This window comes from Prionailurus viverrinus, chromosome E2 (assembly GCF_022837055.1).
Source record: "Prionailurus viverrinus isolate Anna chromosome E2, UM_Priviv_1.0, whole genome shotgun sequence".
Classification (NCBI taxonomy): Eukaryota; Metazoa; Chordata; class Mammalia; order Carnivora; family Felidae; genus Prionailurus; species Prionailurus viverrinus.
The window spans coordinates 14,950,207-14,978,135 of NC_062575.1; the positions used below are offsets into that span (position 1 = coordinate 14,950,207).

The 27,929-nt window shown below is 43.5% G+C and overlaps 2 protein-coding genes and 1 long non-coding RNA gene across 4 annotated transcripts in view; 1 reads left to right on the forward strand and 2 right to left on the reverse strand.

The window, feature by feature from the left end:
- ZNF23 (zinc finger protein 23) overlaps window positions 1–8,827 on the reverse strand; it is a 40,487-nt gene extending 31,660 nt beyond the window's left edge. Inside the window, exons 1-4 of one of the 2 annotated variants that reach the window (XM_047834759.1) lie at window positions 6,837–8,827; window positions 6,678–6,742; window positions 3,378–3,504; window positions 2,718–2,831 (exon numbers count right to left, since the gene is read on the reverse strand). In XM_047834759.1, coding sequence (XP_047690715.1) covers window positions 2,718–2,831; window positions 3,378–3,504; window positions 6,678–6,710 — 274 coding nt within the window. In that variant the 5' untranslated portion in view covers window positions 6,711–6,742; window positions 6,837–8,827. Of the gene's footprint in view, window positions 1–2,717; window positions 2,833–3,377; window positions 3,505–6,677; window positions 6,743–6,836 lie in introns of those variants that run through there. The other variant, XM_047834750.1, reaches the window with a different exon arrangement.
- Window positions 1–14,671, forward strand: part of LOC125152645 (uncharacterized) — a 29,785-nt gene extending 15,114 nt beyond the window's left edge. The window contains exon 3 of the long non-coding RNA XR_007147255.1: window positions 12,744–14,671. This is a non-coding gene — a long non-coding RNA (uncharacterized LOC125152645). The remainder of the gene's footprint in view (window positions 1–12,743) is intronic.
- Window positions 14,672–14,720: 49 nt separating this feature from the next.
- Window positions 14,721–27,078, reverse strand: LOC125153201 (zinc finger protein 19-like). Its single transcript, XM_047836116.1, has 5 exons — window positions 26,840–27,078; window positions 22,857–22,921; window positions 19,997–20,122; window positions 19,326–19,439; window positions 14,721–15,996 (listed from the first exon to the last, which is right to left on the reverse strand). The coding sequence occupies exons 1-5, from the start codon at window positions 27,076–27,078 to the stop codon at window positions 15,230–15,232; spliced, it is 1,311 nt and encodes a 436-aa protein (XP_047692072.1). The 3' UTR covers window positions 14,721–15,229.
- Window positions 27,079–27,929: the final 851 nt, after the last annotated feature.

Consider the following 27,929-nt stretch of genomic DNA (forward strand, 5'->3'; position numbering starts at 1 on the left):
TATAAAACCAGGACTGAGCAATCAATGACCAAAACACTCTATTTTCCTGCTACCTCATACTCTGCAATTCATCTGGATCAAGTTGCCCATAGCAGTTCTTCTAAGCAACCACATTCCTAGGTCTCTAGCCATTACCCCCACCTTCCTGCTGAAAGAACACAACTGCCCAGATGCAGTGGCCTCAATGTCTTTCCCTTCCATTTCCACACCCACTAGTCCCAAGCCATCCACTGCCCTCTCAAGTCACACTTCCCAGTCACCCCAATGCCATGTCTTCCCCTTCCCCTGCTACACTACTCTACCAGCTATATCATCCCTCCTTTTCATCACCAACCTCCTTCTGCAGATCCTCAAATCCACTTGACCTGAACAATCTTCCCTTCACATCCAGCTTTTCTTATAGTAGTGTTTAATCAAACTGCCTACTCATTAGTTGAGAAAATGACATCGTGTCAATTTTTTAAATGAAATTCATTTTTTAAATGAAAACAATTTTTTAAATGAAATACACTAGCCTAACATAGAACAGTATTCACGTACATTGCAATGCCAAGGTAAATGTTGTTTCTTGATACTCCAGTCTCAGAGTACATAGTGAGGGTTTTGATGTAAAATGTAATACCCCATTAAGCTCATAATAAAAGTTTGACAAACATTTGATATACTTATATTCCGTTTCTAAACTTACCAAAATAAACTTATCTAAAGTGCTGCCTCAATTTTTTCATCTCCTACTCCCTCCCTCTGTGCAAAATACCTATCCTGAAACTCCTACCTCTGGCTTCAGTTCCATGTTCCCTCATAGGGACCCTCCTCTGCCTATTTTCTCTTCCCTCTCTCTCAACAAAATTAAATAACCCTTAACATTTAAGATTCAGCCCTTTGTTCTCTCTGGGTGTCATTTCAATTAAAACTCTGGTAGAGTACACTTGCATCTACATCTGTAGACCTGACCTTTATCTCAGACTCTACACTTGCCTTCTCCATGGCCTGCTCTGGCCATCCACTTATACATATTCTAAAGGAACCTCAGACTCTACGCTCACATCTGAATTCACACGAATTAAAAAGCTCCTTTTATGTCATGACTTCCCAGTGTTATCTGAGTCAACTCTCCTCTTTGATGACCAAGTTTTGATAAGATCTGGTCGATTGTAGCTCCACACATACTCTTTCCTCTTTCATTTTTTTTTTTTTTTAACTTTTTAAGTAGGTTTCATGCCCAGCACGGCACCCAACACAGGGCTCAAACTCATGACCCTGAAATCAAGACCTGAACTGAGATCAAGAACTGGGACACTTAACCCACTGAGCCATGCAGGCACCCTTCCTTTTCCATTTTTGCAGTGCCACTATCCCCTATCCAATTCACTCACTCAAAAGTTAACTCTTGACATATAGTAATAGTTTAATAAGATTTTATTCCTTCAATTTCTTTCAGACCAATCCAAAGCACATACTATGTTAATACTTTGCAAATGCAACCAAATATGGGCCTGTGTCACTAGAGGCAAAGTCACTGTGACAGGGGTCACTGCTCCTGCTGCATGATTGGTTTTACCTGCTCTGTCATTTCCTATTCCCATGCCCTAAGTTCTTTAGGATAGAGCCCTCAGGTCCACCACAAACTCTGCAATCTAGATTTTTCACACAAAGTTCGATGGGTAAGACACCCCACTATATTCATCTCCATTGCTGGCTGAGTAAAGGGGGTGAGGGTATACTGTAAACTGCCAGCCCCAAATTCTAGGAAGTCTCTCTTAGGTTTGAGGTCTAAACCTCAGGCTCTTCCACTGCTTACTAGGATAGACAAATATTCCAGAAATACCCATTTTAAAATATGCTCCCCACTGGGGCACCTGGGTGGCCCAGTCGGTTAAGCATCCGACTTCGGCTCTGGTCATGATCTCACAGTTTGTGCATACAAGCACCGCGTCAGGCTCTATCTTGACAGCTCAGAGCCTGAAGCCTGCTTCAGATTCTGTGTCTCCCTCTCTCTCTGCCTCTCCCTGCTTGTACTCTGTCTCTCTCTCTCTCTCTCTCTCAAAAATAAACAAACATTAAAAATAAATAAATAAAATTAGATTAAATATGCTCCCCCGGTGATTGTCCTGCATGTTAAACTGCAAAATTCTTCACAATGATTTACTGGATCCTCGATTGCTTTTCTCAAGCCAGATAATCCACCTTCTTTTTTTCCACATGGGATCCACTGTAAGAAGTCAAATTTGGCACATACAGCCTGCCACTGAAGAAGCTTACCCGAGCTTCTACATGGGAATTCCTCCAAGTTCTCCTTCTGCTGTGCTCCCACAGCCCACTACTACATACCAACACCAGTACTTAACACATTTTCCCCCCAGCTCTTTATATCTGTCTCCATAGCATGTATCATCCAGAACTTCTTAAAACAAAGCTTGGCACATGGCAAGTGCTGAAAACTGCCCTTGAACAAATCCATCCTGTCCAAAGAAGGAGGACTACTAAAACAGGAAATGCTGAAACTCAGAAAAGAGTAATGGATTCAAAAATTGCATGAAATGATTAAGAGGAATTTGTTATCTTGATAAGAGTTAAAATTAATGGGAAAAGTTTCATATTATTACCTATTAGGAGAAATAATCCATTTTATTTAAATCCTTCCCAGCATGGTTCATTTTAAAATACACTGCTCTCTCAAGCTCTATAGGTGCCTGTTCTCAACCTGCCTCGCTTACCTTCACAGATGTCTTTGGTCCTCTCTGCAGATAGGTTATCCTGTGCCTCCAGGCCCCATGGCAAATTCCCTGCCTCCAGAAGCGAGATCAGGGCAGGTCTGGGAACTTGATATCCTGAAAAGGGGAGAAAGTGGTACCTTTCAGACATATGTCTGCTGTGTCAATATAAGGAAAACCCTAAGAGCCTCCATAAGAGTAAGATCTGCAGAAGAGGGCTCAGAATTGGGGAAAGCCAAGATTCTGATAAAGAAGAAACTGAGCATTTATGACCCTTCCTACTCAAGAGTAGGTAAGTTACTGAGATCCTACAAGACATATATGTAAACACAGGGAAGGGGTCACACCCTTCCCTAGACGAACTAAGAATTTAACTCTGGCAATGGAAATTAAGTATTCCTTACTGCACAGAGCCCCTGGGAGGATGGGATGTACTCTTACCAGGGGACAGCAATTCCATACATTGGGACCAAACTGATCCAAGATCTCTCCCTATCCACCAACCTTTGAAGTGGGTCATTCAGTCTCAGCCCTGGAGCCACACACTGGAGGATACCAGAGACAACCACTCCCTTTCCACACTGCACACCCAGCCTATTAGGAGAAAACAAGGAAGGAAACAGGAAAGCATACACCTGAGTCCCAGGAGGAAAGCAACCTTACCCAGGGATGTCAAGTTCCCATAATTCTCCAGCATCACACTTCTGTACAGGGCCTTCTGTCCAGGAGAAAGACCAGTCCATTCTGTCCCAGTGAAGTAGATAGCCACGTCCTCAAAGGTCACCAACTCCTACAACAAGAAGTTCCTGCTGCCCCAGAGCCAATTCTCTGACTCAGCCTGGGTACAGTATGAGGGAGGGGTCCTATTAGGGATGACTAATGAGAAAAAGTGAAAGAACTGGATGTTAGACCATTGAATGACTTTCTACAACCAAAAACCTAAAACTTCTCTAACAGAAGAGCTTCCATTAGGACATAAATTGTACTATTATAAAACACAGTAACATTTCAAAAACCTTAGAAAGCTTCCCATCAATTGAGCTTCCTAAAGCAGTTTCTTTGGTTTTGTAACTACTTTTAATCTTTTATTGTTATACCTACAAATGGACATTAGCTTCAATTGGTCTAGACACCCACTCACAGGTGGCATGTCAGGACCTGTTTTCCCCTTCACTGCCTCAGTGCCCAGCTAATCCATGTGTTCCCAGATGTGTTCATTCTGCCCCAAACCTCAAGCCTACATTAACAAGAATAATTTCATGGTTTGCTCTGATGAGCCATTCTCATCTAAGCCCCATCTGTGCTTGAAGAACTATCCTGCCTGTGCTCAAGAATGTCCAGCAGAGAAAGCTTAGTGCCGCCTGGAGCAGTCTATTCTGACAGACTTCCTGATGTGTCTTCCTGGGAGAATATACTTCTGGAATCAAATTGCTTCTGGGCAGCTCTTTTAGCTGCTTTTCTTTATACCTCCAAGACAATCTATAATAGCTTCTACCAACCAAGTCTCATGATTTTTCAACAGCCCCAGTTTCCCTTCTCTGATGGCCCTGAGGCTCTATCTTCCCAAAAAGTTCTAGCATCTGGTTTAGATCCTCTCTATACTCCTCAGACTTTGGTATCAAACTGGTTACCTAAACATGCAAAGAATATCCTCCCACCTTCTTATGCCTCAACTGATTCTGTGGATCCCCACCTTCCACTAGTCCCAGCACTGCCTCAGACTCCCTGGTGACCTAATATGTCTGACCCACCAACTACACCAAATTTATCTTCAAACCGAAACTGGCTCCTTTTCTAAATCATATAAACTAATTGGCACAGTGAGCAACAATTTTGTTTCCCTACCTCAGTTAATGGTACCAATCTCAGCCCAGACTCCACTGGAAACTTGAGATTTCACCCTAGACTAACTCGCCCCCAATCACTGCTCATTTCTGGCACGCAGTTGGTAATCAGATCCTGCCAGTTTCACCGCCGAAATATTTCTACAGTCCAACTCTTCTTCACCATCACACAATCAGTACACTAGTTCAATAGCTGGGGGACACTTAAACAGCTCCAATTCCAGGCTGTCCTGCACTGAATCCATCCTCTGCCAGCACATAAAATCATCAATTTAAAATGGCTCAGGTCATGATCTCACAGTTCATGAGTTCGAGTCCTGAGTCAGGCTCTGTGCTGACAGCTCAGAGCCTGGAGCCTGCTCCAGATTCTGTGTTTCTCTCTCTCTCTGCCCCTCCCCAGCTTGCACTCTGTCTCTCTCTCACTCTCTCTCAAAAATAAACATTAAAAAAAAACTGTTTTAAATGACACCCTGGGGTGCCTGAGTGGCTCAGTCAGTTAAGCGTCCAACTCTTAATTTAGGATCAGGTCATGATCTCCCGGTTCGTGAGTTTGAGCCATGCATTGGGCTGTTTGGACAGTGCGGAGCCTACTTGGGATTCTTTCTCTCCCTCTCTCTCTGTTCCTCCCCCAATTTGCGCTCGCTCTCTCTCAAAAATAAATGAACTTAAAAAAAAATTTTTTTAATGATAACCTGACCCAGTCAACTCAATGACTTAATGAGTCACCACTAACCATAACAGTGGTTCTCAAAGTGTGATCCCCAGATCAGCAGCAGCATCAAGTGAGAACTTTTTGGAAAGCAAACTGATAGGCCCCACTGGAGAGCATTTTTGCTTCAATGAGCCCTCCAGGTAAGTCTGGAGCACACTAAAATTTAAGAACCCAGGACGAGAGGATAAAGTCCAAGCTCAGGAAAATGAACTGCATCAGGTGACAGGCAGACAGTGAGAAGGAGGCACAAGACTGTACACAGAGAAACTAAGTGGAATGCTCTGCTGACAAAATTCCAGAGAAGGAATGACAAACCCTGAAAGATGGAAATACAAAATACAGGACAAGTGGAAGAGATAGCAGGCAGAAGGAGCTGGACTTGGTGCCTCTCTAGAAGTGGTATCAAGGGAGAATAGGGTCAACAACTGCTCAGCAATCCGGAAACTGAGTGGTCAGGACAGTGATATGGTGGTACCAGTGACTCACCAGTACTTACAGAAGATCAGAAGAGGGTGGAAACTATATGGAAGATACTGTTTGGATTAAAGTCAGGGAGAGGGACCTGCCAGATGTCAGAAATCCAAGACTGGGACTTGGGATATGCTTCATGGATGCTAAGTCACTGGATAAGTAAATCCCAGGATGAGGAAATGGTAAAGCAACACAGCAACTTACCAGTCCAAAAGTGAACCACAACTCAAGAAATCAATTTCCTAGTCCCACAAATGTAAGGTATTTAATGTTCACTTTACAGATGAAGTCTGTTAAGACACAAAGAGTTTAACTGATTGGCTCAAGACCACTGAGGCCCGATGGGATCCCTAAATTCAGGTGACCTGCCCTAATGCAGATTTGACCTAGTGCAGATTTTCCGTATCATAGTCTGCTGCTGCCTCACCTTAGTCAGCAGCACTGACCTTAAGGAGGATATATTTTCCTTGATTGTAAAGCCCAAACTTCTTTCTTTAGAAGGACAAATACTATAGACCCCCTCTTCTTATCTTCCTCCTACCAGTCCTCTTCTCCCACCTCCTAAGAATCTTGCAACTTCATTGATCTCGATCACTCCTACTAACAGTGGATACTTCTACCATCAGCCCAAGTCCCTCATTCTCACAGATCCCTCCTTTGTGGTCCCTACTGAATCAGTTCAGCAGAGATTCTTGGAGTACAGGAGGCTGTACTTCTGATTCCCTGGACACTTTCTCCAGCCAACGCTTGTAGGACTCCTGGCTGCTCAGCCCCTTACCATCAACTTTCTCCCCAACATTCAGTCCTACTAGAAAGACTCAAGAGGTACTTTCCCGCTGATTTGGTTCTAAGAGTCTTGCCAGAATTGTCCCTCTCATAACCCATTTCCTTCAGATTAGATCTCTCGAAGGTTGCCCTGAGGGAGTCATAGCTCACCTGGTGCCAGGAGTTCAGGGGCATGGCTGCCATCACCTGGGCTCCCTCTCAGTGAAGGGCAGAGGCTGAGGGAAGAAACAAAGAGAACCATGAGTGAGCTTGGCCCAGTCAAAGGCTCTCCTTTAAACCACAAACCTGCTTGCCAGTAATAATACCAACCATCATTTACTGAATGCCCACTGGGTAAGTGGCATATATTTCTTCTTTCAATCCACACTATACAATGAAGTTTGAATGCTGAGGAAACAGATTTTGAAAGAGTAAGTAACTTGCCCTCAGGCACCAGAGCAATGCTGCCTGTCCTGCATAAGACATCAGTACAGGGGGAATAGGAGTACACACAAGCAAAAAACAAACAAACAAACAAACAAACAAAAAACCCCAAAGAAACAAACAAGTAAGCAAACAAACTAAAGCAAAACCTAACAAGAGGAAAAGGAAACCCAGACCTTTATTTTTTAAAAATAAACTTTTACTGAGAAACATAACAAGTTAAAAAAATAAGTTTTGGGATGTAAAATACACACCCCTTCATTCAGTCTTCACTATAATCCTCTGAATTTTCTTCTCCCCAAATGAGAAAACAAGGCTAAGAGAATAATTCTCTCTACCAAGGTCACAAGGTAGTGGATGAATGAATTTGGATTCCAAACCAGATCTGTCAGAATTCCAAAGGCCATGTTCAGTAACTACATTAAATCACTTCCAATCATAATCCCAACAGGATTTCTTTTAAAACCTGATAAAGTGATTCTGAAGTTAATATAGAAGGATAGAGTCACCGAGAAAATTCAGAAAAAGAATCAAAGGGGAAGTCTTCCTTTTCTTGGACCTTGGGGCAGGCATCTTTTTGCTCATCACTCCATTCTGGGACCCAGTGATTACCAAAACTCATTAGCAAAGGACCCTGAAAGGCCACCTCAACATGCCAAAATGGGTTATTATTTTAGTTGTACCCCCTACAGACACTGTATTCTTGCTAAGCGGTCATATTCTGCCCCAAAACCAGCATGTTCCCTAACTTCATTGCATGCTGTAATTTCCTGCTGGCCTTACATTATGCCACCCTTCTTGATTTAGCCATTCTGGCCTTCTTTCCGTTCCCTCTACGATGCTAACTCGGGATCTTTATACCTGCTGTTGTCTCTGTATGAACTACTCTGCTCCAACCTTAGGATCTTTTTAACGGATACTCTCTGCCTAGGATACTCTCCAGCAGCCTGACCCTTCCCGCAGGTAATGCCAGGTCATCCTTCACATCCTCTACAAACCAAGTCAGCTCCCCATGTTAAACACTCCACTCATACTTTGTTCACTTTCCTGTATACCACGTCTCCCAGATTGAGATTATACTCTTGCATTTATTTGTGCTTTCTTCACTCAACATTTATGGTAGACTTCATTCATTCCAGGCCAAGTGTGAGATATAGTGGAGACAGGGGAAAAGGGTGTAACCCATTTTGTCATGGAGCTCAGTCTGAAGGAAAGGCACACATTAATCAAAGAATCTCATAAATAAGATAATTGTGATTACTGCCCGGGGAATCTATCCTAGATGGGTACATTTAGGGATAGGAATTAACTAGGTTAAAAAACAAAAAACAAAAAACAAAAAACCATGTTCTGGAGGTGAATGGCCAGGAAGGCCGTAGCAGAGCCGAGGAGAATGTGCTGCAAAACGAGCGGATACAAGTCGCATAAGAGGACGCCATGCAGGGCGTTAGTCTTCGACCGAAAGGCAACCGGCCGCAGCCGGTGGGTTACAAACAGGTAGAGCGAACTGGTCAGATTTAATGACTACGTGACTCCCATTAAACGGAAAGCTCCCTGAAGGCGGAGCCCACGCTGGCCCCTACAACTGCATCCCGGGAACCCCGAGCACCAGCTGGCCTTCGGCTGCTAGGTCAGGAGTGGCTGGCCCAATGAGCAGGGCTCTACCGCTGCGTCTGGCGCACGGGGCGTCTCTTTTCCAACCGCCGCCTCCTTGTCCCAGAGCGGGCGCCACGGGCCGGGGCGAGCGACGGCACCCGAGCGAGGGCGGCGCTGGCCCGCGAGCGGCCTCCACTGGCCTCCTCCACGGCTTCAGGGACCAAGGCGGCAGCCTCCTCCGGCGGTGACGGGCGCGCCGCTAGCGGAGACGACCGGGCGAACCAACCCACCACTCACCTCAGAAAAGGCGCAATGTGCGGCGTGACCGGAAGCGCGTCACTGCGGGGCCGCGGGGCCCGCGCCTCACGTGCTTCCTCTCTAGGAAGCCAGAGCGCGCCGCTCAGTGGTTCTCTGGCTTCACACCCCAGGCCGGGCGGGCGGGCGCGGCTGGGACCGCGGTCCTCGGAGACCCGGTAAAGGAGAGGCAGCTGACTGGGGTTTTCCCTGATCTCTAACCGAAATGTAGCATTTCCTTCAATTATGTGTTGGCAACAAACCCCAGTACCATCAGCAGGACCGTGCCTTTGTCACCAACAGAAATCACAGATACTTTCAAATCACCTCACAGCTGATGCAGATATCTCAAAATACGAGCTATTCTCTTCTTTAATTCGAAATTACCGTCGTTGTTATTAGGGCTCACCTTTAGATCTTGTCATTTGATTTCATCACAGTGGTAGAGACACGTATATTAATTACTGTATCACAGGTTTATTTTTTAAGCCGTTTAACTGTATTTTAATATAACTAGTTTCAGAGTGGTCCACAAATGTCATCTCACTGTCAAAGAAGTAGTAAAGCCAAAAAAAACCAAACTAAAAAAAAAACACCTGTCCTCCTTAGGGGTAAAGATCCAGTCACATTAAGAAAGACCAAGACTGTGAAGAAGGGATACTACTTCAGAACTGTTTAGGAAGTGAAAACAGTGGAGATTTTTTAAAAGATTGAATAAGATATGAGGGAGAGTGAGCAATCGATAATAGCCATAAAGTTTGCTTGACCTGATAGAGGAAGGTGTCATTAACTGAGATTTAGTTAATTCAGGAATTCAGGAAGAGGAGCTGCAAGAAGACTATAGAATTCGGTTTTAGAAATACTGAATACACATACACACTTGGCTTTATTAAAATGTAATTCACATCCCATACTAATTCATCCATCGAAAGCACAAAGCACACTCAATGGTTTTTGGTATATTCACAGAATTGTGCAACCATCGCCACAATCAATTTTAGAACATTTTCATCATTCCCAAAAACAAACTCCATAACCATCAGCATTAGCATTCATTTTCCATTTTCCTTGTGATAGGCAGAATAATGTTCCCCTCAGGGGCACCTGGGTGGCCTGGTATGTTAGGTTATGTGACAAAGAAGCATTAGGTTGCAGATGGAATTAAGATTACTTATCAGCTGATTTAAAATAAGATTATCCCATGACACCTGGGTAGCTCAGTGGGTTAAATGGCCAACTCTTGGTTTTCCCTCAGGTCATGATCTCATGGTTCGTGAGTTCAAACCCCACATCAGGCTCTAGGCTGACAGCATGGAGACTGCTTAGGATTTTCTCTCTCTCCATCTCTCTCTGCTCCTCCCCCTCCCCCACATGTGCGCGCGCGCACACTCGCGCGCTCTCTCTCTCTCTCTCAACATAAATAAGCATTAATAAATAAGTAAGATAAGATTATCCTGGATTATCCAGATGGGCCCAATGTGATGAGTCCTTAAAAGTGGGAGAGGTCACTGGAAGAGAGAACCACAGAGGGGACAGAGAATGAGAAACTAGTCTTATCATTATTGGCTTTGAAGCTGGAGGAAAAGAGCCATGAATCAAGAAAACTAGGTGATCTCTAGAAACTGCAAAAGTCAAGAAAATAAAGTTTCTTCTGGGGTGCCTGGGTGGCTCAGTTGGCTAAGCATCTGGCTCTTAGTTTCAGCTCAGGTCACAATCTCACAGTTTGTGAGTTCAAGCCCCACATCGGGCTCTGTGTGGGCTCCACATTGACAGTGCAGAGCCTGCTTGCGGTTCTGTCTCTTCCCCTCTCCCTTTTTCTCTCTAAAAATGAACACTAAAACAAAGAAAACAAAGTCTCTCCTTAGCCAACACTTGGAATTTAGCCCCATGAAACCCATTTTGGACTTCTGACTTCTAGAACTGTAAGATAAATTAATAAATAGAATAAATGTGTGTTGTCTTAAGCCAACATTCATGGTAATTTGTTATGCTAGCAACATAAGATTAACACATCCCCAGTGTGAGGTCTTCCTCCATTCCTAGACAACCACTCATCTACTTTCTGACTCTGCAGAAAGACTTACCTATTTTGGGCATTTACATCATGTAAATATCCATTAAATCTGGACATAAAACAAAAAAAAGTCTATATTGGGAATGCAAGCTGGTGCAGCCACTCTGGAAAACAGTATGGAGATACCTCAAAAAACTAAAAATAGAACTACCCTATCACCCAGCAATTGCACTACTAGGCATTTATCCACAGGATACAGGAATGCTGTTTCGAAGGGACACATGCACCCCAATTTTTATAGCAGCACTATCCACAGTAGCCAAAGTATGGAAAGAGCCCAAATGTCCATCGATGGACGAATGGATAAAGAAGATGTGGTATATATATACAATGGAGTATTACTCGGCAATCAAAAAGAATGAAATCTTGCCATTTGCAATGACGTGGATGGAACTGGAGGATATTATGCTAAGTGAAATTAGTCAGTCAGAGAAAGACAAAAATCGTATGACTTCACTCATCTGAGGACTTTAAGAGACAAAACAGATGAACATAAGGGAAGGGAAACAAAATAATATAAAAACAGTGAGGCGGACAAAACAGAAGAGAATCATGGAGAACAAACTGAGGGTTACTGGATGGGTTGTGGGAGGCGGGGTGGGCTAAATAGGTAAGGGGCACTAAGGAATCCCCTCCTGAAATCACTGTTGCACTATATGCTAACTAATTTGGATGTAAATTATAAAAATAAATAAATAAAAGCCCAACAAATGTATACTCTAAAAAAAAAAAGTCTTTATTGTTGATAATTTTATTATTGTTTACAATAATGGAAACCTATATGTTCAGTGGCAACACTTGGGAAGAGCTGGATTTTTTTGCATGGGGGAGGGGGCTGCTATACTTTTAAACTGCACAAACTCTCAACAACAACAAAGAATACCCCAGTGAGGAGAAATGTTTCAATTATCTCTGGTAAATGGCCATCACAGAGAAGCAGTGTGATTTTAGTTGTATTTTGAAGTGCTTTGGACAAACCACATACTGTGGCTAGAAGATGCCTTCTAGCAAGGCTTGAACTTAGGTGCCTGTTTCTCCATAATATTTTATTGATTTTTATACAAGTTTTGGTTTTTTTTCAAATCATTTAGTAATTCTATCAAGACTATTCTAGCAGGTGAATGCCAGGTGAACAAGTACTGTCACAGGTGACTCCTGGGGAAGAATCAGCAGTTAAACAGTGTTGCCTATTGCCCGCATAGTCACTCACATTTTATAAGTCTGAGTGCATACTACTCTGGTCTCTTGATATTTAGAGAGAAATTTACTAGAATTTTGCATATGAATTTCCCTGACCAAGACTCTAATCCAATGTCCTTAAGACCTTTGTATGAGGAAAAGCTAGCCATCCTGAAATCTTCTTTTTGCTTAAATAGTCAGTAATTTCCACTCCCAGTTGTCTAGTCTCTTGGTGAGTCTTCAGGGTTAATAAATAGCTAATCGGTGCAGGCCTATTGTACCACCTACAAGAAAATGTATACTCATCATCAAACATAATTATCTTAAAGCTTCAGCCACTCCTCAGATTCCACTGGGAGCCACCTTCTCCCCTGGTCACCTCATGACCTGAATACCCAGCTCTCCCTCTAACTCCCTTGTTACCTGTCTTTAACAGCACTGCAAGATCAGGGGACCCGGGTTATAGTGTGTGATCATGGCACATTTGCTGTTATTCCTGACTTTAAAGTAGGGGGGAAAATATCAACTTCCCTCCCAGCTCTCTAAAAAGCCTAGGACTGAAGTTCTAGTGGGACTTCAATTTCATGCACGAAGTCATTTTTGCCTTGGCTACCCAAAAACGTACAGCTAAACTCAATGTTTTGTCGCAGTGTCTACAATGAGAGAGGATTTGATGTGGATTACTTCCCTACAGCTGAAAACATACCGAACAGTGATGGAAAGAATGCCTTCCTTCCAAGATTGAGCACAAAGCAGGTATGTCTGCTCTTACCACTACTATTCAACACCATACTGGGAGTCCTAACAAGTGCAAGAAGGCCAGAAAAAGAAAGAAAGGGAATAGATTGAAAAGGAAGAAATAAAACTGCTACTATTTGCAAGAGGACAAAACTGCCCACAGAGAAAATCCCAAAGAATCTACACAATCTCCTAGAATGAACAAGTGAGTTTAGCAAGGTCACAGAATCAAAGTCAAGGTACAAAAAAGAAAAAAACCAATTGTTGGAAACTGAAATTTCTTTTTTCTTTTTTTTTTTTTTTGGTGGAGAACGTGGGCATCGATCCCACCACCTCTCGCATGCCAAGCGGGAAACTGAAATTTCTGATAATAAAATTTGCTACAATACAATTTTAATAAATTTTCAAAAATAGTACCATTTACAACGCCACACAAAAAAATCATGAAATATTTAGGTATAAATCTAACAAAACATGTCTAAGATACACCTGCTGAGAACTACAAAATAATGACAAATGAAAACAATAAATAGAGAGAGAAACACCGTATTCGTCGACTGAAAAACTCAATATTGTTGTCATTTCTCCCCAATTGATCTATATATTCAAAGCAATCCCATCCAAATCCCAGCAAGACCTTTTGTAGAAATCAACAAAGTGATTCAATTGTATGTCAATCATACAATAAAGCTTAAAAAGAAAAAAAAGCAGTGGAGAAAGGAGGGCAAAACCGTGTAATGGTTAGAGCATGAGCTCTGAAGTCAAACTGCCCCCGTTTGAATCTCTGCTCTTCCACTTATTAGCTGTATCTTTGGGCAAGCTACCAAACCTCCCTGTTCTTCAACTTCCTGACTGAAACAAGGTAACAGCATCTACTTCAAAGGCTGCTGGGAGGATTGAGTTAATGTGGAGTACCTAGCATAGGAAAGCACACAAAATGTTACTGGCTGTTAGCGTTTATTAAAAGGACAGCTATCACAAACAAAAGGCTAATATTCTGCAATGACTAGAACAAACCAACCTTGACTCAAGTAACTTCGACCATTTCTTTGCCTGAATCACTTTTGGTGTGTCTGCAGAATTACAAGTCCATTACTAAAAGAAGATCTCCCAGTGTCTTCTCCACTTGGGTGGATTGCTGTCAAATAAGGAGCTGGTAAAGCTGTCTTCTCAGGGCAAGATTTCAGACAGCAGGGTAAGTCTGGAATTGAGAACTGTCATGACACGTAGTTGACAGTACAAAGTGGCATGGGAGGGAACAGGGCACAGACTGACATGCATCCAAAGAAGAGGACTGGCTCCTTATTTTTACAAAAACATACCTTGGGATCTCTCTAGATGGGTGGAGACTATTTTGATTTTCATGAGTGGGGGCAGGTAAGAGTGTTGCAAATAGTATCTAGTGGGCAGAAGTCACTGAGTAAGCTAAACATCCTACCGTGCATAGGATAGCACCAACAAAAAACTATCAGGTCCCAAATGCTGATAGTGTCAAGTTTGAGAAACCCTGCTTTAGATGGATAACCCAGGCCATTTCTTTGGTTATAAGGTAATGGCAGACATGCTATTCTAGGCATTATAAGGACAAATGTCAAGCTTTTGCATGTAAATATATGAGTAATAGAAACATACAGATTTTGTCAACCAACAAATTTAAGAATGCCAAGGAGCATATATTGAAAATATTTTAAACAGGATACATTATCTGGGTAAAAGTCAGGGCTAATAATTTGTAAGTGTCAGTAAGAAATTATAAATTACAGGGGCACCTGGGCTCCGTCAGTTAAGCATCTGACTCTTGGTTTCAGCTCAGGTCATCTTAAATTCGAGTCCTGCTTCAGGCTCCACAATGAGAGCACGGAAACTGGGATTCTCTCTCTCCCCCTCTCTCTCTGCCACTCCCCCATTTTCTCTCTCTCTCTCAAAATATATTTAAAAAATTATAAATTAGCAATATTGATTCAAGAAGAAATAGACAATGTAACTGGCTCAATGCCACAGAAAGAACTTATAAAGTAGTAAACATCTCTTCTCTTTTACTACCCCCAACAAAAGCAACTGGCCCAGCCAGCTTTATTAGGTGGATTTTTTTTTTTCCAGATTTCCAAGGAACAGATAACTGCTAGGCTTCTGAAACTGTTCCAAAGCACAGAAAAAGAACAGCCTCATAGCTACTTCTAGCAATGCTGTATAAGTCAATTCCCAAATCTGGAGAAAGATGGAAAAATGGATGAACCTGGTCACCTGAACCTATCATTGTGGCAGAGGGAAGGAAGAGGATAGATGGGCTAGACTAGACCACAAGTACCACCCTTGCAGTGGGGAACAGAGCCACACCTATACCACAACAATTGTTGAGTGAGGGAAGAGTAGCTTTCCAAAAAAAGGAAGGCAGTAATTACCATGAAAAGGGGGTAAAAAATGCTGGGAGGCCAAAGGAACCAAGGTCCAGGACAGGCTTCTCCCTAGGGTGGGCATACTCAAGATGATGTAGCTGAGAGGAAGTCCTAAAGGTTTCCCCACACTTGAGACACTCGTATGATTTCTCTCCACTGTAGATTCTCTGATGCCGACTTAGTGTTGACTTAACAGTGAAAGTTTTTCCACACTTCTTACCCTCATAAGGTTTCTCCCCAGTGTGGATTCTCTGGTGTATAACCAACTCAGAACTACTGGGGAAGCCATTTCCACACTCCTTGCAGAGATAAGGTCTGTCCCCACTGTGGATTCTTTGGTGCCTGATTAGATTGGCACTATTCTTGAAGGCTTGCCCACATTCTTCACACTGATAGGGTTTCTCTCCAGTGTGGATTCTCTGGTGCCGAATTAATGAAGAATTGCCATTAAAGGATTTCCCACACTCCTCACATGGGTAGGGTTTCTCCCTAGGGTGGATTCTCTGGTGTCTAACATAGTAAGAAAAAAAGCTGAAGCATCTCCCACATTCCTCACATCTGAAGGGTTTCCGTGCACAGAAGATTCTCTCATCCTTTCTTTTAATATTTTTCGTTGTGGAGATTTCCTGGTGTTTCTCCAGTTCACATGTTCCTGGAAATTCATTTTCCCGAGAAACACTCTGTAGCAGCCCATGTGATATCATCACATTTCTTTCTTCAGAAATTCCCTGTGTTGATGTGGACTCACTGTCAATGTTGGTCTCAGCATCTGACATGAGAAATGGAAGACACATGCCACCTGAGAATTATACTAGAAACAACAGCGCACTGAAATTATAGGACCTTTAGAGATTACTATTCCAACCTCCGTGTAGCCTGCCAGAAATATAAACCTATTAAACTGGAAGAGCTAAATATGACAGAGGCCGAAAATAGAAGATGTGGAACAGGAAATGAGATTTTGAACCCAGGTCACTACACTTTCCAACAATGAAGACTACTTCCTAAGCTTCTCCAGACCTTCATGTCCCTATTAACTTGTGACTTCATAGTACTTAAATGCTTGAAAATGCTCATGGAAGAAGCAGCACGGGATCTAAGAACAAGAGGCAACACCTGATGGGCTACAAGAGTTGAGTGTATGCCATCTAACTGTTAGAAATGGCTGCGTGTGTGCTGTTGTTGGGACTCAAAACGTGTCTGCTCAGCTAGTCGGAAAGGGGACAACTTGCTTTGAGGCAGGAGACTGCACAATGCCCCCTTTTTCATAGTGAGGAACAGGAAAACCTCAGGTGAGAAACAGACAACAACAGCCTGTCCAGTGACATTTGTATTTCCAAAGACTGGAAGATGACATTTTAATTAAGTTTGTTAAAATTCGATCCATTTTTTTTAAAACTTTGAGTTCAATTTCATATTTAAGTGTTGATCTTTATCAACCTGTACACTTGTTAATTAAACATTAGTATGCTAAAAGCAGATATTAGCATTTTTGTGCCTTTTGCACAATAAAATTATGTGCAGAATGCTTGTTTATCTTTCCTTTTCTTTACAAATTAGCTGTCCTTGATCTTAAACCACTAGAACATAAGCTTCAGGAGAGCAGGGGCTTTGTTTTCTTTCTTGCTGTATCCTGGGTGTCTTGAGCAATTCTTGGCACACAGTAGGTACTAAATAAATAAAATAAATGATTGAATAACTGCTACTCTGTATACACAAGCATACAACTTATATACTGCAATAATAAAATTATTATGGCTCAAAAATAATTGTATCTATGTTATAATGGCTGATCTACTTGTTTTGGTTAATATTTCCCTTTTTCAAAATGTTTTTTAAGATTATTTATTTATTTTGAAAGAGAGAGTGAGCGGGGAAAGGGCAGAGAGAGAGTGAGAGAGACAATTCCAAGCAGGCTCCACGCTGTCAGCACAGAGCCTGAGGCAGGGTTTGAACTCACCAACCATGAGATCCTAACCTGTTCCCAAACCAAGAGTCAGATGCTTAAGTGACTGAGCCACGCAGGTGCCCCTGAGAAGTTCTATTTTAATAGGGAGTGGGGGTTATCTACCAAGTTCTCTGTGTGTGTGAATTTGAGTGGGCTTCTTCAGAAGGGAAGTGCTGCAACACAGGAACAAGGAGACAGATGAAACTGTGAACAGCAAAATAATCTGAAGCACAGTGACCAGAATAATGTGGAGCCTGGAAGTCAATTCTCAAATTCTCTTGCTGTTTGGTAAAAAGCAAGTGTCACATTATCCAGATTAGAATAACAGATGACAAGGAAACACTTCTCCTTCCCTGACACCCTAGAACCCTACCATTCGACTGATCAGGTTCCCCACAGCGGTTCTTCCAAGCAATCACAACTTTCCCTAAAGCCCCACCTGCTCCCTTACCTAACTCTCCAGTCACTGCCACCTCTTCCTCACTGGGAAAACCAAGATGGCCTCAAAGGTGCTCCTCAACCTCCTCGCGCTCCACTCCCACACGGTGGCGCCCATTTCCCACCTTCCCTTTAGGGCTGCACCTCTCCTCTCCGGACAGCTCTTCCCACTCCTCTAGCGGAGCTCAGCAGGTACTTCCTCTCCCTTCTCCCCTTTCACTTCTTACTTTCGCTATTCAGGTCCAATGGAGGGTAGTTATCTTTCCCAGACTAGCTTGATTTTTCTTTTTAATTGGCTGAGAACCACTAGTGGGTCATGAAATAGATGTAGTGGATTGTGAGCAGAAATCTTTCACTCAAAAATAAAAATATTTTATTTAACCCAATATATCCAAAATACTGTCTCAACATAAAGTCAACATAAAAATTATAGGGGCGCCTGGGTGGCTCAGTCGGTTAAGCGTCCGACTTCAGTCCGGGTCACGATCTCGCGGTCCGTGAGTTCGAGCCCCGCGTCGGGCTCTGGGCTGATGGCTCAAGAGCCTGGAGCCTGCTTCCGATTCTGTGTCTCCCTCTCTCTCTCTGCCCCTCCCCCATTCATGTTCTGTCTCTCTCTGTCTCAAAAATAAATAAACGTTAAAAAAAAATTTAAAAAAAATTATAAATGAGATCATTTATACTTTTTTTGTACTAAATCTTCAAAATATGGTATTTTATACTTTTAGGACATTTCACCTTGAATTAGCCCCCCTTCAAGTGCTTAAGAGTAATTTAATAAAGCACACATAGCTAGTGGCTACCATGTTAACAACACAGAAGTCAACAAAAGGAAGTCCTACTTAGGCTTTCAGTCCTAAGCCTCATGTTCTTTTTCTTTTTAAAGTTCATCTATTTTGGGGGGTGGGTTGGGGCAGAAAGTGAGAGAGACTCCCAATCAGGCTCTATGTTGACTACTGATCAACAAAGAGCCCGACGCAGGGCACCCCCTAAGCCACATGTTCTTGAACGCTAACTTAAAAAGAAGAATAAATGCTCACAGGTGGACCTCAGAAATATCCATTTTAAAATAACACTCCCCAGGTAATTCTCCTGCACAGCAAACCATGAAGCTCTTCACAATTTTATGGTGATATACATGATTAGGGTGTAGTGATATCTCACTGTGGTTTTAAACTGCATTTTCCTAATGGCTAATGTCAAGCATCTTTTCATTTCTGTGTTCTCTTTGGTGAAACATCTCTTCATACCCTTCACACATTTTCTAACCGCCTGTTTGTTTTTATTGCTGAATTTGAGAGTTGTTTATATACTCCAAATTCTAGTCCTTTTCCAGATATTATGCCAGAAATTATATTGGATCTTTTATTATTCCCTTCCTCCAGCCAGACTATCTTCCCTTCCCACTCCTTCTGCAATGCATTCTTACATGCTGAACACAGAACACATGGCCTGCCACTGAAGGAGTGTTACCTGATCTTCTAAGTGAGAAGTCCTCTAACCTCTCCTGCTGTGTCACACAGCCTGCTGCGTATATACCACCAGCACTTAACACATTCTCTCTGTTTTAGCTCTCTACATCGGTCTCCATAACTAGTATCCTCCAGAGCTTCTCCAAGAAGTTCCATTTTGGCACACAGCAAGTGCTCTAAAACTTGCAAACCATGCATCTAACAAAGGACTGTGGTTGATGGTTCTAAACCTGCCTCACCTACCTTGACCGACATCATTGGTACTCTCTGCAGGTGGATCATCCTGTGTCTCCAGGCCCCAAGACAAATCCCCTTCCTCCAGAAGTGACATCAGGGCAAGTCTGCAAACAGGGTATCCTGCAAAGGAGGAAGAAAATGGTGCTGGAGGGGAGTTTGCGTTAGTGCTCCTGAGGTACCCTGTAACCTTGTGTCTACAGTCAGAGGAGGAAACCCCAAAGCAGCTCAGTAAGGATAAGGCCCACAGAAGTGGGCTGGAGGCTGAGGAATTTTTGATCAAGAGGAAACTAAGCATTTGTGACCTCTTCGTAAAAAACCATGCAGAGTTTGTCCGTGAGATCCTGTAAGACATTGCAAGCACGGAAAAGCAATGAGGGATGTCTTCCTTAGATCACAGGGAGAGCTGAAGGCATGACCTTCAACAGAGGATGTTTCTTTCCCACAGTGCCCTCCACAGAAGCCCTATGATGGGAACTGTTCTCACCAGAGAATGACCAAACCCACATTAGACCCAAAGTAACCTCAGACTTCCCCCTCCATCCCTGCCTGACATATTCTGGGGCTGAGAGTTTAGGAATTTTTGCCCCTGCAAATATGTGAAAAGTTGTGAGATTCGTGTCACAATCCACCCTACCCTTGTCCAGTGAGTCTGAGTCCCAAAGGCAAAGTGGCCTTACCCAGGGAAGTTAAGTTCCCATAATTTGTCAGCATCACTTCCCTGTACAGATCCCTTTGTGCAGAAGAAAGGCCAGCCCATTCTGTCCGGGTGAAGTAGATAGCCAATCCTCGAAGGTCACCACCTCCTAAAACAAGAGGTTCCTGCTGCACCAGAGCCAATCCTCTGGCTCAGAGCCAGAGTGTGGGGCCCAGGGGACAGTGTAGGGGCTGAGGGAGAGTCCCGTGATGGACAGGAAATGAGGAGTGACAGGACACAGCCCTGAGTGCTGATGAATGACCACACCTACAGCCAGCAACTCCAAGACTGCCTTCACTATCAGAGCCTCTTCTAACTGCACATGAGACTATTACAAGAGACAATGTCACAACACAGAAAACTAAAACAGAATATCCTTTACAAATTCACCCTCCTGAAGTAAACCCTCATCATTTCTGCGCATGCTCTTCTGGTCTTTCAGATACTTCATGAACAGATGATTGGACTCCACCTGTACCTCTCATGGGTGACATCCCTCAATGTCCCTGCTACCTGTCCTCACTTTACTGATGAGAGTCCAGCCCATCCATCCTGCTCTCTGAACTTACCCAGAGTCCTGCTGTGTGTCCACATCTGTCTGCCCTACCCCAATCCTCACACCCACCTACTGGAACAGTCATGGTTTGTCAGAAAGGGCCCTGTTCCCTGAAACCTTCACCTGATGCACAACCTGGCTGTGCCACCACCCCTCCACCCTTAACAAAAGGGGGCTGTGCTGCCCCTGCTTGAGCCCCTCCAGCAGAAAGGACTCTGGTGTTGGAAGAGCATCCTCACCTCCAGGGAGTCTTCCTAGGACAAAGTGTTTCCTGATTCTAACTGCTTCTAGGTGGCTCTTTGGCTATCTCTCTTTATATTTCTCAAATATTATGTCCTCCATCAACCAAAATGCCTACCAGCCCAAAGTCTTCCTTCTCAGACACCACCAATGTGGTCCTTCTCGTCTCCCTGGTGCCTTCCCCTTGTGGACATGATCCTCCCTCCAAGGTCTCACATGGTCCTGGCATCAGTCACATGCCTGCCTCAGATGCCCTAGTGATCTACATGTCAGTTATGTTCCTGACATGTCCAATTCTGAACTCGTCACCCTCCCTAAAATGGCTACTTCTAATTCATATGACCTGCCTAGTACAAGGAGAAACAAACACTAAGTGCTCAAACCTGATGCTGGTCATTATCTTGATCCTCTGTCTCAATCAGTAGCACCACTTTCAGCTTGGTCTTCCTGGCTGGAAACCTGAGCATCATTCTCAACTATCCCCCTAGTCACTGCTTAGTTCTGGTAAGCAATCAGCAATCAAATGCTGCCAATTCTATCCCCTAAATATTTCTTGGATCTGACGCCTATGCAATATCATTAATCACCACATAATTCAAGTCCTCAGCAACTGTCCTTTGGACCAAGGCAATGGTCCCTAACTCCAGGTTTATCACCCAAGTCCACCTTCTGTCCAACACCTATTACAATCTTTGTAAAATGCCAATCTGACTTCAACTCTCTGCGTTAAAGCTCTTAGATGGATCATCATACAACAACAAACTCAAATTCAAGAACCTGAGCCTGAGCTCTATAGGCAATAATGTCAGATGACAAGAAAGCCCAAGACAAGACAAAGGAAACTATTGATAGGCTCTGCTGACAATATCCAGGAAGGGGATGATAAAATCAGGAGAACCATACAAAGAAGAGAGAAATGGTTGCTGAGACAGGAAAAACAGGATTTGGATTGAATGGACAAGGTGACAAAGGAGACTGAACAGTCAATAATGACTAAAAATCTAAAAATGGTGACCAGGGATGGTGGCATGGGGATACTAGCAATTGGCAGAAGTGCAGGAGGAATGGGAGGGGCAAGGGATACAATGAGTTGTGCTTTGATGTGTTGAGATTAGGCTTCCAGGCAAAGCGATATTAGCCAAAAGGAACCCACAGACAATGGATGATCTGAGAACGGTACTTGGGATAAGATCACAGATGCTGAGATGTGACATAGAGAAGTCCCAAGAAGACAGAGCCCATCAAGCAGCACTCAACAACCCACCACGCTGCAGAGCTGAAAGGCACCTGGCAGAATCTTTTTCCCTAACCTGGAATGAATAGCATTCCTGCCATCTGACAGATGAGGTCAGCTGAGGCACAAAGAGGTCAAGTGATTAGCTCAAAGTTACAATGCCCTGGAGGGCTGATGGGGAAATTACTCTGAAATTTCCTATCACCTAGTACCATGTTTCATATTGCAGCATGCTGCTTCCCTCAACTGACTCTCAAGACAGACACGCATTTAAAAAAAAAAGAGAGAGAGAGAGAGATAGACATTCACGTGCCCTTCCTGAACCAATTCTTTTGTCACTGATCCTGAACCCCCAACTTCGCTCTTTTTGGAAGACAAATGGTATAGGCCCCCTTCTTTTCTTCCTCTTACCATCCCTCTGGTCCTGCCTCCCAAGAACCTTGCAACCTTGTTAATCTTGAACACTCCCACCAAACACTGGATATCTCCACCATCAGCCTGAGTCCCATATCTCACGGATCCCTCTGTGGGGGTCCCTACTGAACCTGGGGGCCCTCCAGCTCAGCAGAGATCCTGGCAGTGCATGAGGCTGTATTTCTGATTCCTACTCTCTCTAGCCATCTCCAGCCATTGTTTCCTGCACCCTGGAGTCTCAGTCTGTCATCATCAGCTCTCTCCCCGAGCATCCAGTCCCACTGTGAGGATGAACAGGGGCATCTGCTTTGGCTCTAACGCTTTGCCAGAATTGACCCTCTTATCTCTCATTTCACTGAAATAAGATTTCTTGAAGGATCTGAGGGAGTCTCAGCTCACCTGGTGCCAGGCCTTCAGGCACATGGCTGCCATCACCTGAGCTCCCTCTCAATGAAGGGCGGGAGCTGAGGGAAGAAGAAGAGAACCAAGAGTGAGATTGACCCAAGCAGTGACTTTCCTTTAAACTTGCAAACCTGCATTGGCTGCTAATAACAACTGACATTCACTCTACCTTGCAATGTGCCAGCTTCAGAGCTCAGCACTTTCCATTCATTATAGTACTAGCAGATATGTAAAACTATTGTCCTCATTTTGGCAAAAAAAAAATAAATAAATGAGACTTAGAGGGTTTCAGTAATTATCTTAGGCCACAAGAGCTGTATTCATAACCACTAGGTAGTGCTATCTTTCCTAGGTAAAACAATACAGTGGGGCAAAAATACATACAAACAAAAGCAAAACAAATCAAACCTTAAAAAAAAAAAAAAAAAAAAAAAAGCCAAGGGAGCACATGGGTGGCTCAGTTAAGCATCTGACTCTTGATTTCAGCTCAAATCATGATCTCATGGTTTTGTGAGTTTGAGCCCAGCTTTGAGTTCTGTATACTGACCGCAAGGAGCCTGCTTGGGATTCTCCCACTCATTCTCTCTCTCTCTGCCCATCCCCAGCTTGTGCTCTATCTCTCTAAATAAATTTAAAAAAAAAAAAAAAGCCAAGAATAAACTTAATAAAAAACATTACATTACAAGGGCACCTGGGTGGCTCAGGTCATGATCCCACAGCTCATGAGTTCAATCCCCACATCAGGCTCTGTGCTGACAGCTAAGAGCCTGGAGCCTGCCTCGGATTCTGTCTCTCTCTCTGCCCCTCCCCTGCTCATGCTCTGTCTCTGTCTCAAAAATAAACATTAAAAAAAATTTTTTTAATATAAGAAACATAACAAATTCATGTAAAGAAAATCAAAAATATTACTGAGAAACATAAATGAAAAGGCAAAACATGATCCTGGATGGAAACAATCAATATTAAACTTTTTGTAAACGCTGACCTTCCTACAAACTAAGATACAAATTTAGTTATAGCTTCCTTTCATTAAGAGCTTGTACATGCTCAGCACCATGCTTAAATGCTTTATACACATCTTCTCATTTAACCTCACAATATTCTTTTAAATGAGATTTAGGTTTTTGGGTCATTCCCCACCCACCGACCTCTCCAAACAGATGAGTAAACAGAAGCTAAAAGATTAAGGCACTTCACTAAGTTCACACAAAGAATAGATGGTCAAACTTGGATTTTATGCCAAGTTTGCCAAATTTCAAGAGCCATACTTGGTTGTTTTTTTGTTTTTGTTTTGTATTTCTAATTTTAGAAAGAGAGAGAGTATGAGCAGGTCAAGGGGAGAGACAGAGAGAGAGAGAGAGAGAGAGAGAGAGAGAGAGAGAGAGAATCTTAAGCAGATTCCACACCCAGCTTGGTGCCCAATCCCACAACCCTGGGACCATGACCTAGGCCAAAATCAAGAGTCACTCAACTGACTGACCCACCCAGGCACCCCAGGTAATTCTTTTTCTTACCACACACATGTACTACTATTTAAATTGGCTTAGGTAGTTCAATTTTATTTATTTTATTTTTATTAAAAAATTTTTTTAACATTTGTTCAGTTTTGAGAGAGACAGAGTGTGAGCAGGGGAGGGGCAGAGACAGAGGGAGACACAGAACCCCAAGCAGGCTCCAGGCTCTGAGCTGTCAGCACAGAACCCGATGCCGGGCTCAAACCCATGAACCGTGAGATCACAACCTGAGCCAAAGTCAGAGGCTTAACCGACTGAGCCACCCAGGTGCCCCTAGGTAGTTAAATATTAAAACCAATTTTTTTCAATGTTTATTTATTCTTTAGAGAGAGACACACAGAGCAGGAGCACAGAAGGGGCAGAGAGAGAGGGAGACACAGAATCCACACTAGGGTCTAGGCCCTGAGCTGTCAGCACAGATGCGGCTTGAACTCACAAACCGCGCAATCACAACCCTAGCCAAAGTTGGACACTCAACTGACTTAGCCACCCAAGCGCCCCTAAGCCCAATTTTTAAAAGTTCCAACTTGAGGAATTTATCTGAGATGTGTCCAAAGATTTCTGCTCATAAGCATTCACCACAGTTATTTCTTATATGAAAAAGGTACAAAGTTAAATATCCAACAATTTGGTACAAATCAGGAACAACAAAATAGTCATTAAAAATCACGCTGTGGGGCGCCTGGGTGGCGCAGTCGGTTAAGCCTCCGACTTCAGCCAGGTCACGATCTCACGGTCCGTGAGTTCGAGCCCCGCATCGGGCTCTGGGCTGATGGCTCAGAGCCTGGAGCCTGTTTCCGATTCTGTGTCTCCCTCTCTCTCTGCCCCTCCCCCGTTCATGCTCTGTCTCTCTCTGTCCCAAAAATAAATAAACGTTGAAAAAAAAAAAAAATTAAAAAAAAAAAAAAAATCACGCTGTGGTGGGGTGCCTGGGAGTCTCAGTTGGTTGAGTGTCCTACTCGATTTCCACTCAGGTCATGATCCTAGTGTCATAGGATCAAGCCCCATGTCTGGCTCCGTGCTGGGCATGGAGCCTGCATAAGATTTTCTCTGCTCTCTCTTGCTTGCCTCTCCCTTGCTTGCACTCTAAAATTAAAAAAAAAAACAAAAACAAAAAAAACAAAAAACCCCACAAATCATGCTGTAGAATATTTCACAACATAGGAAAATATTCAAATGCAGGTGAAAAAATTTCATATTTCAACTTTCAAGTGTGTAAAAATCATACATATGTACTTACATCTACAAAACCATTCAACAGATAAAATTTTAAAACAGTATCTCTGAATGGTAGTCTTATTGATGATTTTTATTTTTTCTTTCTGCCACTTTATTTCCCTAATTTTTTAACTAGAAATAGAATTAGTTTTTTAATTAAAAGAAATGTCATAACACAAGTATTAAATGGCTGAATGGGTCCCAAATATGTCCTAGCATATGCTGTTCCCCCTGCCTCTAACAGCCTTTCCTGACTTGCCCCCTTTTTAACCTGTTAACAACTCCTTTTCACAGCTTCAGATCTCAATTGGAAAGTCATATCCTGGAAGATCCAAATTAAGTCAGATCTGCTGGACATGTATTCTTTTCTTATATCAAGTATCTTACACTGCAATTACAAATATATTTGCTTGCACTCTCCGTCAATGTTTACTGAGGTATACTCTGTGCACGGGAATTTGGTTAGCACTAGGGATTCAAACACAGGAAAGAAACTTCTTGTTCTCGTGTGACTTGCACTAAAATAAGGTTACAACTGTGTTAAGTGCTAAGGTATATGGTGGTCTGCAACCCCATGATGATGTCAACAGTGCTACTGAAAGCAGGGGGAATGCCCTAACCGAGGAAGACTTGAGAAGTGGAGTTAACTAGCCCACAACAGCGGCGGCGGGGGCAGGGGAACATACTGAACGAAAGAACCACGTTTTACAAGGCCAAGGAGCCTGTAACAGGGGAAGGGGAGTGGGCTGCAAGGCCGAGGATGAAGAAGCTGCGGGACGCCAAGCCAAGAGGGCCCGTGAATATTCGGAACGTGCTTCTGCCCAAAATCAATGGGGTCATTATGAGCAGGGGCAGAGGTATGATCAGAATTTATTAATATCCACTTCCCCATTGGGCTGAAAGTTCCCTGCGGCTGTCTCACTGATTGCTGCATCCCCGGAACCTGAACTACACTACACTTAATAAGCGCTCAGTGGGGTAACGGACTAGAACTGTAGCATGTGGGTCATCCGAGGGGGCTACATTTTCCACTGGCGGCCCACACCATCAACCCCCATTTCTTATGCGGTCGCGGCGACGAGTGAAGGGAGTGCGGGGAAGGGTGGGACAGCTCGCAGACCACCTCGTTCTCCTCGGGAGCCACGCCATCACCCGACTCCATTCCAGGTAGGCCTCCCCCAGAGGCCTCGGGAATCTAGGAGCAGCCAGCCTGGGGCGCGGGACAGAAGGCTCTCATTCTGCACTCACCTCCCGCGGCCGGCGACTGCCGGCAGACTGCTGGCATAGGGCAGGAGGCGCGCCAGAAGTGCGTCATCGCCCGGCGCGTCTCTCGCTCCGCGCTTCCCTCTAGGATTCTGGCGATTTTTCGGGTTTCTTCCGGTTCCCTCTGGGCCGACCCCTGGGAGGAGGCAGGCGTTTCTCTCGGAGGAGCTTGCGGTCGCACAGCCTTTCAACCTTCCCACCGGGTAGAGGAAACCAAAGGTCATCCTGGATGAGCGCTAGCATCTGGGGATTCTCTTATTTGGCGGTACACAAGCTGGTTCTGCTCATTGGATCAAGTTGGATTTCATCGTAGATCTATCGAGTTTTAACTGCAGTGTGAAAAATGGATTTAAGTTAGGCAGGAGAGCAGTTAGGAGGCTATTAAAAGGGCTTAGGCACAATAATGAAGAGCAGAGGCAGTATTATTCATAACTCTGCCGTTAACATTTATTACAAGCTATTCTGCAACGGGAATCAGCTGTAACTAGACACACAAGCACACACAAGCACGGTTATATGAATACATTTACTTAGCCTTCTAGATGTACCTCTTTAGATATTAATCATTACATATTCTTAATTTCTTATTACGCATCATCAGCGCCCAAACTGCTCCAAAATCAACAATGTTTATTCTTAGTGCCCTTGGCTTGACAAAGAACAAAATGTTAGGAGATTTGCCTTCTTCACCCCCAAATCTATTATACCACTGAGGGAACTGAATCCTAGGAAGATGAAATATCAGAGATCTCACAGTGATGTAGGAAGCTTCTTGGCTATCTTTGCATTATGACCCTGACTTTTATCTCTCATTGTCTCAACTCAGTCACTGAAGCCTTAACATCACTTGGGCATCTGCAAACGCTTCCAGTCCTACATCTCCATAGACAGATAAATAGCAGGTCCTGATGAGGTCCGACTATAGGTTCTGTGATTCAGTTCAAATTCAAATATGTAGTAACAATACAAAGGGAACTTTGACTCTAGGCAGACTTCTGCCTAGTCTATTGCTCTGATACAACCAGGCTTCTAGCTGGTAACTACTCATGTACTTGGAGCCTCAGGAGATGCACTT